Genomic DNA, 16,851 nt, shown 5'->3' on the forward strand with positions numbered 1-16,851 from the left:
CACCTTGTGCTGGGAAAACAGATGGAAAATACACGACACCCCAGTGCCACCCAAAGCACCAAACAGCACAACAAACGAGCTCTTCTGCAGGCTCTTCATGAGCCAAGGAGAAGAGCTGCTCCTGGCACAGATGGCTCAGTACTGCCCAGAGAGGGAGGAAGGGATCCGCTTGCTACTGAGCGATTCTCCCGGAAAGAGCAAAGCGTAAATGGTGGACAGGTGCTGTAGGGAGATAGGCTGAATTCCAGGGGAGCCAGGCGAAATCCTGCTAGTGCCTCTTTAAATGCAAACACAGGACACGCTTCTTCTCTCTACCTTAAACCGGGCTGTTGTGTTGCACAAACAGCTGCCACGTGCCAGCCCCAGAGGGGGAAGCATACTATTGGGGGGAGGGGGTGAATTGATTACTGTTTATGAAGTTTCAGAGTAGCAGCCATGTTAGTCTGTATTTGCAAAAAGAAAAGGAGGACTTGTGGCACCTTAGAGACTAACACATTTATTTGAGCATAAGCTTTCATGAGCTACAGCTCACTTCATCATCAAAGCTTATGCTCAAATAAATGTGTTAGTCTCTAAGGTGCCACAAGTACTCCTTTTCTTTTTGTGAAGTGTGTAGGGCTCCTTTGGCATCACAGACCTATGACAGTCAGTTAGCATTTACCAAGCCCTGCCTTGAAAAATCAGTCAGCATGCAAACTCTGCCATAGTAAAATGTTTATTTGTTAAGGTGATATAAGTTACTGAGCATTTTATAGTCTGTGAATTCACCACTGGCAACATTTAACACGAGTTCATATGGGAGCTGTTGCCACCATATTATTTATTTAAAAAAATTTTTGAAGGCCAGAAAAGATATTTATAATGAATGTCAAAGTTGGGGGGTAGGGAATCCAGGAACTGGGAAAGCATGTTTATCCAAGGGAGCCAGTCTCCATGTCCTTTTGGTGTAGGCTGTAGATGTCAAATGAGAGTTTCTGCAGGGGTGAGAATTGGTTCAACAGCTTAATCTTCAGTGAGTTGGATCATGTTGTTTTTTTTTCTGAGTGAAAACATCAATAGCAACACTTTTTGAAGGTGGCGTTCTTCAGCTCAATTCCTGCGTCTGTGAAAAGAACCAAAACAAAGGCAATAAGGAGATAAGGGGGTATGGCTTAGCCTGTCAGTTAATCACATGTCCTAAAAATGCAGGGCCAATGGGAGGGTGCAGAAAGACTTTTCTGACAGATATAGTCCAACTACCATCGCATAACCCGCACACCACACTCTGTGCCTGCCATTTAGCCAGCCACAGCTGGCCAGTGCTTTTCAGCACAAGGAGAGGTTGAAAAGAATCCCTCCGGCACTATTATAGGATGGCTGTTTGCAAACGCAAATGCCAACACATGGCAAGCAAAGCCAGGTGAATAATGAAGAAAAAACAATTAATGGAATAAGTTATCCCCCCCCAAATTGCAGCATTAATTGACTACAGTATTTAACTAGCCCCTCGTATTCAACCAGCAGTAACTGAAAGGCAGAAGCCACAGAGTGGTGGAGCCCGCTGCAGTACAGATTACTAGGACAAAACACATTGCTCTGCAATCCATCTTATGTTTGCAAATTCTAGGGCTGTTCCTTGGCTCATTCAAGCCAATGACAGAACAGTCACTTGGTTCTGTGGAGGGAATCCCACGTTTCATGTGCTTTGACTGATTTGTACCGAATACCTCCCCCCCCCCCCCCCGCACACACTGTTCCAACAACAAAACTTCAAATGACCCATTCCTTTGCGGGTGTCACATGAATTTAAAAAAAAATCACTTTACAGTCATGTGCAAGTTTACAGCTTTCCCAGCCCAGCACCTGCCGATCCTTGGATCTATCCTGAGAAGCTGTTCGAAATGCACTGTGGCACACTTGAAACAGAGCCGTATTTTTCTGAAAGCTGCTAGTGAGCTCATCTAGTGCCCCGTTGGGTGGGGAAGAGGAAGGAAATTTTAGACACTAGTCTAATAACTGACATTTTAAAATGCCATGTTGTATGTGCGGCAGTTTAACAGGGCCTAGAGTGTTTTTTAAAAACTGCTTTCTAGTTTGCTGAGGTTTTCAGAGGCCTTCAGCCTGCTCCCTGAGATCAGTTATTCCAGGTCCAGCTGTCCCATCTAGCAGGCACAGTCTGCAGAAGGCTGAAGCTGGCCTGTGTTATCCAGTCCAGTGGGAATAGGATGGGATATAGTGACAAAATGCCTCCAGCTTTCTACCCAGGGGATTCCCATGGCTCCAGCAGAGCTCCAGCTCTCCATTGCTCCCCCAGTCCTGCCCTGCACCCTCACCAATGCTGTGCAATGGGTGTGAATCCCAGGGCTTGTAGGTCTGGGGGGAAATGTCATGAAGCTTGCTGGAAATGAGGGCTAGGAGCATGACTGGGCCAAAGGCACCCTATGCAAATGGGGAAGGGGTGAATTTTCAAATGCCCTCCTGGTTCTGACATGAAGTAGGTGACATTTCCATGGAGGGATCATCATTACAGCCACTGTTTGTTTGTCTTGCTGTAGCACTCCATGGCACAACAAAGGGCAGGGCCCCATTGGGCCAGACCCTAGATACACACAGGGAAAGGAAAGATGGTCCTGCCCTAGGGTGACCAGACAGCCAGTCTGACAAATTGGGACAGAGTGTGGGGTAATAGGCGCCTCTATAAGACGAGGACTGCCCCTATAAAATGGGGACGTCTGGTCACCCTGTTCTGCTCCAAAGAGCTGAGTCTAAGGCATGTGACAATGGCACATGTGAGAAATGCACATCACTGCAAAGATGGGGCAAGAGTTCTACAGGCAGGGAAAACAATCTCCTCTTCTCAGCAACATGGCAGGTGCATGGCATCGCTAGCTTCCAAAAACCTGCTGCTGCTCTGGGCCTGGCTGGGTGTTTGTGCGGGGTGCAGTTTGGTTCAGCGTTCTTGAAGGCAGATGAATGGAAACACAGAAATTATGTGGTATTTTTACAGGAAGCCGGCAGTCTGAAAGAAGCAAATGAGTGTGCAGCCAGCTAGCTGTGTTATCTTAGTCCTAAGTGCTGGCTTTATCAAAAAACAACCTGTCTCTAAAGTGCAAAAGTAAGATACAGAGCTCTTAAAAATCTCCTTATGCAACATAGCGTGTCTCAGTGGATTCAGTGCTTGTGTGGCAGTGCATTCTCCAGGAGCAGTCAGTTATCATCTCTGCAGATTAAGCTTTCTCCTTTTTTATGACATCATCCTGGGCACCTGACTCTTGGGAGTTGGCCAGTTGCATCCAAAGTGTCCTGTGAGTAAGGTGAGCAGGATTCATAGATACTAAGGTCAGAAGGGACCATTCTTATCATCTAGTCCGACCTCCTGCACAACGCAGGCCACAGAATCTCACCCACCCACTCCTGTAACAAACCCCTCATTTATGTCTGAGCTACTGAAGTCCTCAAATTGTGGTTTAAAGACTTCAAGGAGCAGAGAATCCTCCATCAAGTGACCCATGCCCCATGCTACAGAGGAAGGCGAAAAACCTCCAGGGACTCTTCCAATCTGCCCCGGAGGAAAATTCCTTCCCGACCCCAAATATGGTGATCAGCTAAACCCTGAGCATATGGGCAAGACTCACCAGCCAGCCCCCCAGCAAAGAATTTTCTGTAGTAACTCAGATCCCACCCAATCTAACATCCCATCACAGGCCATTAGGCGTATTTATCATGAATACCAAAATCATGTTATCCCATCATACCATCTCCTCCATAAACTTATCGAGTTTAATCTTAAAGCCAGATAGATCTTTTGCCCCCACTGCTTCCCTTGGAAGGCTATTCCAAAACTTCACTCCTCTGATGGTTAGAAACCTTCGTCTAATTTCAAGTCTAAACTTCCCGATGACCAGTTTATATCCATTTGTTTTTGTGTCACATTGGTACTGAGCTTAAATAATTCTTCTCCCTCCGTGGTATTTATCCCTCTGATATATTTATAGAGAGCAATCATATCTCCCCTCAACCTTCTTTTAGTTAGGCTAAACAAGCTAAGCTCCTTGAGTCTCCTTTCATAAGACAAGTTTTCCATTCCTTGGATCATCCTAGTAGCCCTTCTCTGTACCTGTTCCAGTTTGAATTCATCCTTCTTAAACATGGGAGACCAGAACTGCACACAGTATTCTAGGTGAGGTCTCACCAGTGCCTTGTATAACGGTACTAAAACCTCCTTATCCCTACTGGAAATGCCTCTCCTGATGCATCCCAAAACCGCATTAGCTTTTTTCACAGCCATATCACATTGGCAGCTCATAGTCATCCTATGATCAACCAATACTCCAAGGTCCTTCTCCTCCTCCATTACTTCTAATTGATGCATACCCAGCTTATAACTAAAATTCTTGTTATTAATCCCTAAATGCATAACCTTACACTTTTCACAATTAAATTTCATCCTATTACTATTACTTCAGTTTACAAGGTCATCCAGCTCCTCCTGTATGATATCCCGATCCTTCTCTAAATTGGCAATACCTCCCAGCTTTGTATCATCCGCAAACTTTATTAGCACACTCCCACTTTTTTCCCGAGGTCAGAAATAAAAAGATTAAATAAGATTGATCCCAAAACTGATCCTTGAGGAACTCCACTGGTAACCTTCCTCCAGCCTGACAGTTCACCTTTCAGTAGGACCCGCTGTAGTCTCCCTGTTAACCAATTCCTTATCCACCTTTCAATTTTCGTATTGATCCCCATCTTTTCCAATTTAACTAATAATGCCCCATGTGGCACCGTATCAAACGCCTTACTGAAATCTAGGTAAATTAGATCCACTGCGTTTCCTTTGTCTAAAAACCTGTTACTTTCTCAAAGAAGGAGATTAGGTTGGTTTGGCACGATCTACCTTTTGTAAAACCATGTTGTATTTTGTCCCATTTACCATTGACTTCAATGTCCTTAACTACTTTCTCCTTCAAAAATTTTTCCAAGACCTTGCATACTACAGTTGTCAAATTAACAGGCCTGTAGTTACCCAAATCACTTTTTTTCCTTTCTTAAAAATAGGAATTATGTTAGCAATTCTCCAATCATACAGTACAACCCCTGAGTTTACAGATTCATTAAAAATTCTTGCTAATGGGCTTGCAATTTCATGTGCCAATTCCTTTAATATTCTTGAAGATTATCTGGGCCCCCCGATTTAGTCCCATTAAGCTGTTCGAGTTTCGCTTCTACCTCTGATATGGTAATATCTACCTCCATATCCTCATTCTCATTTGTCATGCTACCATTATCCCTAAGATCCTCTTTAGCCTTATTAAAGACTGAGGCAAAGTATTTGTTTAGATATTGAGCCATGCCTAGATTATCCTTGACCTTCACTCCATCCTCAGTGTTTAGTGGCCCCACTTCTTCTTTCTTAGTTTTCTTCTTATTTATATGGCTATAGAACCTTTTACTATTGGTTTTAATTCCATTTGCAAGGTCCAACTCAACTCGACTTTTAGCCTGTCTCACTTTATCCCTACATGTTCTGACTTCAATAAGGTATCTTTCCTTGCTGATCCCTCCCATCTTCCACTCCCTGTAGGCTTTCTGCTTTTTCTTAAGCACCTCTCTGAGATGCTTGCTCATCCAACTTGGTCTATAACTCCTGCCGATGATTTTTTTCCCCTTTCTTGGGATGCAGGCTTCCGATAGCTTCTGCAGCTTTGATTTAAAGTAATCCCAGGCCTCCTCTACCTTTAGATCCATAAGTTCTTCAGTCCAATCCACTTCCCTAACTAATGTCCTTAATTTTTGAAAGTCAGCCCTTTTGAAATCAAAAACCCTAGTTGCAGATTTATTTTTGTTATTTTATTTTTGTTATTTGTTAATTTGAACTGAATTAGCTCATGATCACTTGAATCAAGATTATCCCCGACAACCATTTCTTCTGTGAGGTCTACACTATTCACCAAAACCAAATCTAAAATGGCATCCCCTCTAGTTGGTTCAGCAACTACTTGATGAAGGAATCCATCAGCTATCGCATCTAGGAAAATCTGAGCCCTATTATTATTACTAGCACTGGTCCTCCAGTCTATATCTGGGAAGTTAAATTCTCCCATGATCACACAGTCTCCGTTAGTATTTACTTCATTAAAAACATTAAAAAGGGCTCTATCCATATCCAAATTAGATCCCGGCAGTCTATAGCACACCCCAAGCACTATCCCAGGGGAGGCTCTAATAGTTTTCTTCCCCAATGTAATTTTTGCCCAGACGGACTCTGTCTTATCCATTCCATCGCTTCTTATTTCTTTACATTCTAACTCATCGTTGATATACAATGCTACTCCACCACCTTTACTTTTATTTCTGTCTTTCCTAAACAGCACATACCCTTCAATACCTGTAGTCCAGTCATGACTGCTATCTGTTTCTGTTATCCCTATAATATCTGGTTTCACTTCCTGCACCAGTAGCTCTAGTTCCTCCATTTTGTTACCTAGGCTCCTCGCAATGGTGATTAAACATCTTAATTTTTGCAGTTTGGCCTCGCTCACATTCTGTACCCTATTAGGCACAGTCATTCTACAGCCAGTATAACCTATTAGAGTGATACTGCCACACTGCCCTTCCTCCTTATATACATTTTCCTTCCCACGGCTGTATCCTTTCTTACTTCGTTTTCTTCCCTCTCAATGCTAAAATCCAGCATGGAGATTACCTGGACATCTACTAACCATCTCCCCCAAATTCTATCCACTCTGCTAGATGTATTTACATAGGCAGGATGACCAGATGTCCTGATTTTATAGGACAGTCCCAATATTTGGGGGTTTGTCTTATACGGGTGCCTATTACCCCCCAGCCCCATCCCAATTTTTCACCCTTGCTATCTGGTCACCCTGTATAGGTTCTCCTGTAACCAAAATCCCCTGCATGCCCTGTTTCCCCACTGCAAGCAATGGTGGATTTGGGTCCCTCTGGAAAACAAGATCAGACCCACACTGGACTGTAAAAAGGAGAATATGTAACTGGTACAAATTGTTACTTACAGTATTGATTTACTCTGACCGTCAAAATCTAATGGCTAATTTATCTTCCTAGCCCTGTATAGAAAAAAGAAAGAATAACAGTATCACTCTTCGCAGGTGTCCCAGTTCGATAGGCTGCAGAAAACAAAGTAAGGCTAGAATGTTGTGAGTGCGAGAGCTTGTAATTTGTTGCACCCACATGATCTGAGGTGGCACTTACATTGTGAAAGGCGAGAATAAAAAGGATATGAACTCTACAGGCAGGACTATAGGTGGAATCAAAGTAGAGCAACTTCAGGAGAAACCACTTACCCATGACATAGCCCAACACTGGTCTGGAACTGCAAGCAAGTGCCATGATGCAGGAAGTGTGCAGAAGCAGAACCCAGACATTTGTAAGTGCAGGAAATGTAATGCATTTTTATGTTTCTTACTTGAATGAACAGAAATCTGACATCAGGATTCATAACATTCAAAAACCGACAAGAGAACACTTCAACCTCTCTGGCCACTCAGTAAAAGACTTAAGGGTGGCAATTCTGCAACAGAAAAGCTTCAAAAAGAGACTCCAACGAGAAACTGCTGAGCTTGAATTAATATGCAAACTAGAAACCATTAACTTGTGCTTGAATAGAGACTGGGAGTGGCTGGATCATTATACATATTAAATCTATTTCCCCATGTTAAGTATCCTCATACCTTCTTGTCAACTGTCTAAATGGGCCATCTTGATTTTCACTACAAAAGTTTTTTTCTCCAGCTGATAATAGCTCATCTTAATTAATTAGCCTTTTACAGTTTGTATGGCAACTTCCACCTTCTCTGTATGTATGTATATAACTTCTTACTGTCTCTTCCATTCTATGCATCCGATGACGTAAGCTGTAGCCCAGGAAAGCTTATGCTCTAATAAATGTTTTAGTCTCTAAGGTGCCACAAGTACTCCTATTCCTTCACTCTGCTTATAGAACAGATTTAAGTTATATCTGTCAACACCTCTGGCACAAGGGGAGACAATGGTCCCCAGAGACAATTTCCTAAAAAGTTCAATAATACACAGTAAAGCGCAGCACAGCTAGGAAAAGACAACACAGTCATTTATGTGACTACAAGAAAACAGACGATGACCCAACCGGAAGCTAATGAAAGAGGTGGCACATGGGGCTGCCTCACTCACTGATAGCTTCTATAGCAAAAAGAAAAGGAGTACCCGTGGCACCTTAGAGACTAACAAATTTATTAGAGCATAAGCTTTCGTGAGCTACAGCTCACTTCATCGGATGCATTCTATAGCAAACTTTTTAGTGTAAATGATACTGCACCTGTCACACCTATTGGTATCCTAAAAGGCCTGTAGGCGCCTGCCTGCAAATGACAGGTTTCCGAGTAGCAGCCATGTTAGTCTGTATCCGCAAAAAGAAAAGGAGGACTTATGGCACCTTAGAGACTAACACATTTATTTGAGCATAAGCTTTCGTGAACTACAGCTCACTTCATCGGATGCATTCAGTGGAAAATACAGTGGGGAGATTTATATAGAGAGAGAACATGAAACAATGGGTGTTACCATATACACTGTAAGGAGAGTGATCACTTAAGATGAGCTATTACCAGCAGGAGTGGGGGAGAGGAAGAAAAACTTTTGTGGTGATAATCAAGGTGGGCCATTTCCAGCAGTTGACAAGAACGTGTGAGGAACAGTTGAGGGTGGGGGGAAATAACATGGGGAAATAGTTTTACTTTTTGTAATGACCCATCCACTCCCAGTCTCTATTCAACCCTAAATTAATTATATCCAGTTTGCAAATTAATTCCAATTCAGCAGTCTCTCCTTGGAGTCTGTTTTTGAAGTTTTTTTGTTGAAGTATAGCCACTCTCAGGTCTGTAATTGAGTGACCAGAGAGATTGAAGTGTTCTCCGACTGGTTTTTGAATGTTTTAATTCTTGACATCTGATTTGTGTCCATTTATTCTTTTATGTAGAGACTGTCCAGTTTGACCAATGTACATGGCAGAGGGGCATTGCTGGCACATGATGGCATATATCACATTGGTAGATGCACAGGTGGACGAGCCTCTGATAGTGTGGCTGATGTGATTAGGCCCTATGATGGTATCCCCTGAATAGATATGTGGACAGAGTTGGCAACGGGCTTTGTTGCAAGGATAGGTTCTTGGGTTAGTGCTTCTGTTGTGTGGTGTGTGGTTGCTGGTGAGTATTTGCTTCAGGTTGCGGGGCTGTCTGTAAGCAAGGACTGGCCTGTCTCCCAAGATCTGTGAGAGTGATGGGTCGTCCTTCAGGATAGGTTGTAGATCCTTGATGATGCGTTGGAGAGGAATAAATGAACACAAATCAGACGTCAAAAATTTTAACATTCAAAAACCAGTCGGAGAACACTTCAATCTCTCTTTGTATAGAGGGGTTCAAATAATGGATTTCACAGTTGGCATGGTAACAGCGAAGAAGCAGACTTTGCAACTGAGCCAGTAAGTTTTGATACAAATTTAGTGAGGCTGCAAACTGTAGTAATTCTGCTGAACAGCAACTTCTAGAGTCGACATTTGCTTTTAATAAGTACGAGGCAATGGGAAATAATAACCATGACAAACACTAATACTATATTATGAGAAGGCCCTGTGTATAAACTCCCCTTCTGCTGCTTGTTGCATTAAATAATTAGGAAAAAACAGTTTCTCCCGCCTCTGCATGGTGCATATTGCTGCTATTGTCATCAGAGTTGCTGCTGGTGAAACAGACAGGGAATTCCACAGAATGATTCCCATTGACTTTGCAACATCAGGGACATAGTAAAATGTAGCACAGTGTTTGCTACATGCAAAAGCAAGCGTAAGCATAATATTCTGGGTCAAAGCCTCAGCTTGTGTAAATGGGAGTAGCTCCATTGACATGACGATTTACACCATTTGAGGATCTGATTTGTAACGTAGTTTTCAGCCTTCTGAAAGGTTATTGTCTAAACAATGGACAATAAGAGCACGAAAAATAGTTGCCAGTTCTTTTCAATGTTCCTTGGGAAGTAAGACCATGTTTTCATTAGCAGCAAAGCTAAGCCTTCTTACAGCATTGCAAAGAGAGAGCAGGCTCAAGGCCTCACTCTTCCCAGATTGTTTAGCAGATTGTTACTGGAAACACACATTATGCACCAATCAAAAGGCAATATCCCAATTTTGATTTCAAACTTCACACACAAAAGCTTAATGCTGGTTAGAGGAGCGCTCTGTTAATAGTGCAGCTAGGGGCTCCATTTTCTGCTCAGTTCAGAGGGGCCCGTGGCTTCTGCAGTTTTCAGTGAGGTATAATACAGCATCGTAGGAGCTGCTTTGAATTAACATGCTAGCAAACCTTCTATGATTTGGCACCCTATATTTACAAGGCACGCTCTCAGGTCATAAGGGGGAGCTATGTTCAGTTTACAGGGGAAAGGGGTTGATCTAGACTTGGCTGATTTTTACAAGTTGGCATAAACAAAAGAGGTTTGCAAAACCACCAGTCAGTGACCAAGAGCCCGGTATGAGCGTTCGTCTGGTAGGCACACTGAGAAAGTGTATTTCTACCTAAAAGTGGGTGACACTCATGATGCACCTGGCCACTGCAAAAGAGGTGGGTCAAAGGGTTTCCGAACTGTAACAATGACCTCACCTGGGTCTTACGGACAGACTAGGCAACAAAACATCAGGGAGCTGAGTTTTCCATGGGACGGACAAGATTGGGTGATTTAGGAACAGTCTTAATAATGGGATAACCATATGCATCCTTGAGAGGCTGAATCTTCTCCAGTACCCTTGGATACTAACACACCCAGCGGCATCTACCGTCTGCTTTCCCAGCTACACAATTCTGCATGCGGACCATGCTTCACTTGTGGGCCCTTGTCTCTATTTTCTGCATTCCCCGAGAGGCGGGGCAGAGAGCCAGAATTTGGGCTAAAGGACAACATGGAGCTGAATGGAAGCTCAACAGGCTGACAGCTGGGACTCCATCTTTTCCTGAAAAAAGAAAAGGAGTACTTGTGGCACCTTAGAGACTAACAAATTTATTAGAGCATAAGCTTTCGTGAGCTACAGCTTACTTCATCGAAAAGCTTATGCTCTAATAAATTTGTTAGTCTCTAAGGTGCCACAAGTACTCCTTTTCTTTTTGCGAATACAGACTAACACGGCTGCTACTCTGAAACCTGTCATCTTTTCCTGGAGGGGGTGAGGCTGGGACATGTTGTTCCAGCTGATTGTTCTATTGTTGCTCTTTTGCATAGGAGCGTGAGGAAAATGGATTGTTTTCAAGCCAATAAAAGCAAAATGGCACAAGTCAAGCCACATCTGCCCCAAGAACTGAACTGTCCCATATTCAGCCCAGAGCAAGGAACCCCCCAAAGCACAACCAGAAAGGCAGCACAGAGAACCTCTAACTCAGCAAACCCTCTCTGCGCCCAGCACTGTTTCTCCATCCAAACCATGACAGCAACCCCAGTGCCTGTTCTTTCAGCAGAACAGTTAATTTCAGAAGGGTTGGGAGAGGAGGTACATGCCAGCAATTTTTAGAACCAATAACACGCTTTTGAATTTTTTCCCCTCTGGTGATTATAAGAGAAGATACCATTTCAAGTGGAGCTCTTAGCACCGGAATCCGGCTCGCATTGCCCCTTTGGAACAGGGTCTGTATTTTACAAGCCACAGTTACCTGAGGTGATTCATTATGGAAAGTCCTCTGCTGGCTAAGTGCTAAGCACAATCCCTAGTGTGGTCTCAGTGGGTGAAAGGCACCCATGCAGGGATCCAGTACATGAGATAGGTGTCATTAAGTTCCACTTATTGCCCAAGGACTTAGTGGTACCTAGTTCTTATGCTGGCCTCCTTGCACAGGGGGGATTTCACCAGCTCTTGTTAACCATCTCTCTTCTTTTCTGAAAGGTTTCCAGGAGTTCACACTGAGTATGTGTGTGTAAATTTTGTTCTTCTGAATAATGAATGCCTTTGTCCGAGTACACTCTGCCCCAAGCAATTAACACAGTTGGCTTTGCAGAATTGGAAGAATACAGATTCTCCTCCATCCTAGGGTGTTCCACACTTTGGAGGAGTCAAGCCCATGGAAAACCTGAATAAAATGAAAGGTCCTGTTGCATATTTATTACAGTGGAAAGGCAGACATTTTATGCCCAATGCATATATTTCAGATGAAGAGAGAGAGAGCCATGTGAATAACCTTCTCTGATATCCAAACTAAATATTCCTGTAACGTTACCATAGAATTAAACCAAACTGTGCCATCTGGTACCCGAAAGCCTATGATAGAAATGCACGGTGGATGGAGTTTTTAGCTTTAGTGTTTACAAAACTGACTCTTTAGTGTAAAAAAGAAAAACCCAGGAAGCTATTACTATTTTGGCATTTGCACAGCACATTAGATACATGTTAGTTCCAATTTCAGACAACATATATAGCATTGTAGTTTTACTTTTAAACTGCACATGATTGAAACAAACAGATCAGTAGAAAACCCTGTAAAGCTATTTCTCACCTATGCCCAGGTTCAATACACTGGCTCCATAGTTTTTTATTCCCTCAGTACAGACCACACAGTATTTTCTCTTAACCATGTCTGACAACACCTTCGCTTTAAGACTACGGGAATTAGAATAAATAGGTGGGGATCCTTTGTGACACAATGTTTTAGCAGCTATCATTGTGTGCCCCTGCCGAAAGGGACCTATAATGCACGGATGGCAGAGAAACCCAGAGGTTTTTAACTTGCACATTGGGAACTGAATATCATCATTTTGGGCTTAGGTTTTCTTGTGGGTCTCTGCAGTTGCATGGGAATATATTTTTTTTTTTTTAAAAAGAGGGTTTCTCTCCTTCCAGCCCAGAGTGAAAACATGGTCTTTCTTCTAGTACACTCTGATGGGCCCTTTCTGGGCCCAATCCGGCAATGTCTTTGCAGATGCAATCCAGTGATGGCAATAGGAACATCGCAGGATCGGCCTGACGAGGGGCTGAGCTGATGCAGAACAGGGCTGTCCTGTAACAGATCATTGAGAATTATTTGGTTTCAAGCACCAAACTACTGGGTATAAAATAACATTTTGACCAGAGAGCAAAATCTCTCAATCGGTTACTGTAATCCTCCAAACACCATTACTGCTAAGGAAAAATGGCCTACTACCTTAACTACTGGATAGGTATGATTTGTTGCCAAAGTGAGGCTAAAACTATTGACTTACATTCAGTAGCATATTAAAATTGTCATGCCATTAAAATATCTCTGATTTAGACACAGAGAACAAATGAGCTGAGACGAAGTGAAGAGTGGAATGTACTGGGGGGGAACGGACACAGCAGAGCAATAGAAACACTTGTTTTCCTTGCGAAAATGACTGTTTCAATAGTTATGCATCTATTTCCGCATATTTATGTGTTATGCAACAGACTGGAGTGGCTCTCTCAGCAGTTCTATCCCGCCACCCCTTCACAGCATCGCTCTTCTCTCTTTGTTTCTAATCGTGTCATTGAAAAACGAGATTTAAATCCCAAGGCACAACAATCGGATAACAGGTGAGTTCATGGCTGGGACTGCCTTCCATGTCCCTTATTATGCCCAGGCAGTGGAGAAATCTCCAAACAGCATGCGAGCGTACAGAAATGACAACCATAAGAAGCACCAGGGCTGGGAAAGGATTGTATTAATTATTAATTATTAGTTAATATTATTAATTTGCCAGAAGATGATACACCTGCCTAGTCCCGCTCTGCAGCCCCAGAGGGATTTATCTTAATGTGAAACGGAGAGCGCCTTCCTTTCAACCATCACTGCCTTTCATGCTATGCACTCACGTCTAATCTAAGGCACTGGGCCTGTACTGGGGACTGTGTCTTGGCACATCTACTATTTCCCATGCATGAGAAGCAGTAGGTTGTCATGATGAAGGGTCATGGAAGGGTTCTAGCACCCAGGACCCAGGCCGCTCATTTCAGATGGCTGAACTAAGCGCTGGTGTTGCCTGGCTCTACAGTGTTTGGCTGGGGTACTGTGTCCAGGCCGCCATCCTGACAGGTCCTTGCTAAAGTGAGGATGAAGACTGGGCAGGTTTCCTGCTAGTGAGGGTGGCTGCAAATTTCTGAACCCGACACTCCTGCGCTTGCACCCATAGCCCCCCATTGCAATCACCACGTGTCTTTACTGATTAGGGACGGCAGCTCTGGGCCCTGCATTATTGTTTTTCTCCATTTATTCTGAAACTAACAAACCTGTCATGCTCAGACCCCATGCTGCCCCCACCCCCAACACACATCAAAGCCCTGAATGCAGACATACCTGCATTTGGGATTATGGCTCTGAGCCAGGCTCTGTGGGTGTACAGGCATTGTCACTGGCTGGGGTGGAGCAACACCCATCTCCACCAGCTGAGGATCTGGCCCTGGGTCTTCATTCCCACACACTCAAACAGAGCCTTTACTTGCACCAGAATGCTGAGGGCATCTCCTTTCCCCTCCCCTCCCTGCACCAGCTGGGTAACATCAATACCAGGGAACCCCTAAGGCATCTACACCAAGAATGCTGCTTCAAAGGGGACTTCCTTTAACACTGGCTGGGTATACTTATTGAGTATTTTATTTTACACAACATAACAACACAGAGTTGTTGTTTCTGTACAGCATTTGCCTAAAAACAAAGGCAACACCATTGTCACTGAAAAGAAACATACAGTCTGATCATTTTAAAAAATATCATTTTACTGACTGATCCATAAGTTGTCTTTTGTTAGCTTGGAGGAAAGAGCATTTCCTTTAGAAAAGGCTTTTTCTGTGAAACTCTCTTTTGTTTTCTGCTACTGCAGAACCAGGAAGCCAGTCCTAGAGTAGGGGAAGGCACTGGTGCTGTTTCATGCTTTTTTCCTTTAATCATTTTATCTTTGAATGTTGCCTTCGGTTGTTATATTAAATAAAATAAAATAAACATAACAAACCCTGTGTGCCCTGGGCAGCTCACACACAAACCTGCATGGACAAGCCAGAACTCAGCGAGACAGGAGTGGGATTCCAAATCCCCATCTCCCAGCAGCGAGGTCTCAGACAACGTTTGCTGTTTTGTTTTTCATGACAATAAAATAAAATACACTTTAAAAAGCAGGTCACACAGTGCTTTCCAATATCCACTCAGAACTCGAGAAAGTTGCTTTTCCACTATCCACATCAGAATTGTCTGACTGAATTAGCATCCCATTCATAGACATGCTCCTTTTAGACCATAATCCACCTGTGTTCTGGGAGCTACCATAACAATGGTATGCCATTAATTCTCCATTCAGGGAGTACCTGCGCTTTGCTCTGGATGTTTCAGTTGGCAAAGTGAGAAACTTACTTGGCTTTGATTGTGCTCTTTTGTAGGTGGGGGGCCCTTTGGCAGAGTCCGGGGGACGACTAGCTAGCTGCAGTGCAGTGGAGTTATTTCGGTTAGTGTTCTGGGACTCGATATTTGTGAGAGCTTCGCTCGGTGGCTCGTTGCTTGGCTTTGGCCCAGGCTTTCTCTTCTGCTTTTGGGAGGCAGAAGCACTGGAAGTCCACGTGTGAGGCAGGGCAGAGGTAGTGGTAGTGGGGTCCTGGCTCGAGCAAGTGTCTGAGGACTGAGTCACACTGTCCTTGGAGACTCTGGAGCACTGGACGCTCTCCTCATGCCCGACGGCCTGTTTGGACATCGACGGGGGCATCGCACCACTGCAGCCTTGTATCTGAGCCCCGTTGGTCTGAGAATAAACATTGCTGACCTTGGTCACCTTGTGCTGCCCACTATTGTTACACACCTTGTAGCGGATCATGAGGATGATGATGAACACGAGCACGGAGGCCACGATAATCCCACCAATGATGATAATCATGGTGCCACCCAGGAACTGGGATTGCATGAAATGGCAACGGACATAATCCTGCTCGGTAGTAAACTGTATGCACCCGACGACCCTGGTGGCCGTGAGGGAGGTGATGCCGTCGTCATAGATTGCCAAGACACACAAGTCGTATATAGTCCCAGCAGCCAAGTTGTTGACCAGGAAGGTTTTGCTCGTGGGAGGTATCATTCTGGGGGACAAGGGAACTGGTGTTATTAAACAAGGCACTCACAGTCATCTCCCATCCCCAGCTCTCAAGTCAACCGTGAAGACAATCGCCCCCAAGAGGCCAATCCCTTTGGCACTAACACACGGCACCCGTGCAGTCTAAAGTTAGCAGAGCCAATTCAAATGGCTCTGAGCCAGTGGTGGATGTGGCCCTGCATTAGCAGTGCTGCCTCTCCTATTGGCAAGCCCACTAATTGCCTTGCTCGGCAGCACAGAGCTCCTTAGAACAGCCACTGCTAAATAACAAAAATCATTTATGACAAATTGGTTTTGAAAGGTGGGACTGTTACATTAGCTGACTTGGAAACAAATCCACTTAGCACATAAAACACCTCTGCAGGCACTGCAGCAGGCTGTGTGGCAGAGAGACTGAGGATAGCATTTGAGGGCCTTAGTGAACATACATTATGGACATCTTTCTCCCAGGTTTTCAAAACCTGAGGGTGTAAGAACCATTTAACTCATTTAACTTTACAATCTTTCTGCTGATCAGATTACCACAGGGGATAAAGGTCAGATTGGATTATCCAAAAATAAGACTATTCAAAGTAATTTTCCTATTTGTTAGTTGAAAATTGCATTAGTCTTTCACAAGCCCTGTGCCATATGCTTCCGAGGACAGTATTCTGATCAGGTGAAGTGGTATTGTAACCACTCCTCAGTAATGGACTGCAACGAAACAGTGCATTAATAAATCAATAGGAAACAATTTGATGGAGAGCTAAGTGC

At 43.8% G+C, this 16,851-nt stretch overlaps 1 protein-coding gene across 7 annotated transcripts in view; it reads right to left on the reverse strand.

Moving 5' to 3' along the window:
- Positions 1 to 699: 699 nt before the first annotated feature.
- The window catches only part of LRFN5 (leucine rich repeat and fibronectin type III domain containing 5), a 158,213-nt gene continuing 142,061 nt past the window's right edge, over positions 700 to 16,851 (reverse strand). For 3 of the 7 annotated variants that reach the window (XM_038407821.2, XM_038407822.2, XM_038407824.2), the window contains exon 3: positions 13,083 to 16,084. In XM_038407821.2, coding sequence (XP_038263749.1) covers positions 15,142 to 16,084 — 943 coding nt within the window. In that variant the 3' untranslated portion in view covers positions 13,083 to 15,141. Of the gene's footprint in view, positions 1,103 to 7,016; positions 7,071 to 12,530; positions 16,085 to 16,851 lie in introns of those variants that run through there. The other 4 variants (XR_005293759.2, XR_006282098.1, XM_038407830.2 and 1 more) reach the window with 4 other exon arrangements.

The sequence above is a fragment of the Dermochelys coriacea genome, chromosome 6 (assembly GCF_009764565.3).
Source record: "Dermochelys coriacea isolate rDerCor1 chromosome 6, rDerCor1.pri.v4, whole genome shotgun sequence".
NCBI lineage: Eukaryota > Metazoa > Chordata > Testudines > Dermochelyidae > Dermochelys > Dermochelys coriacea.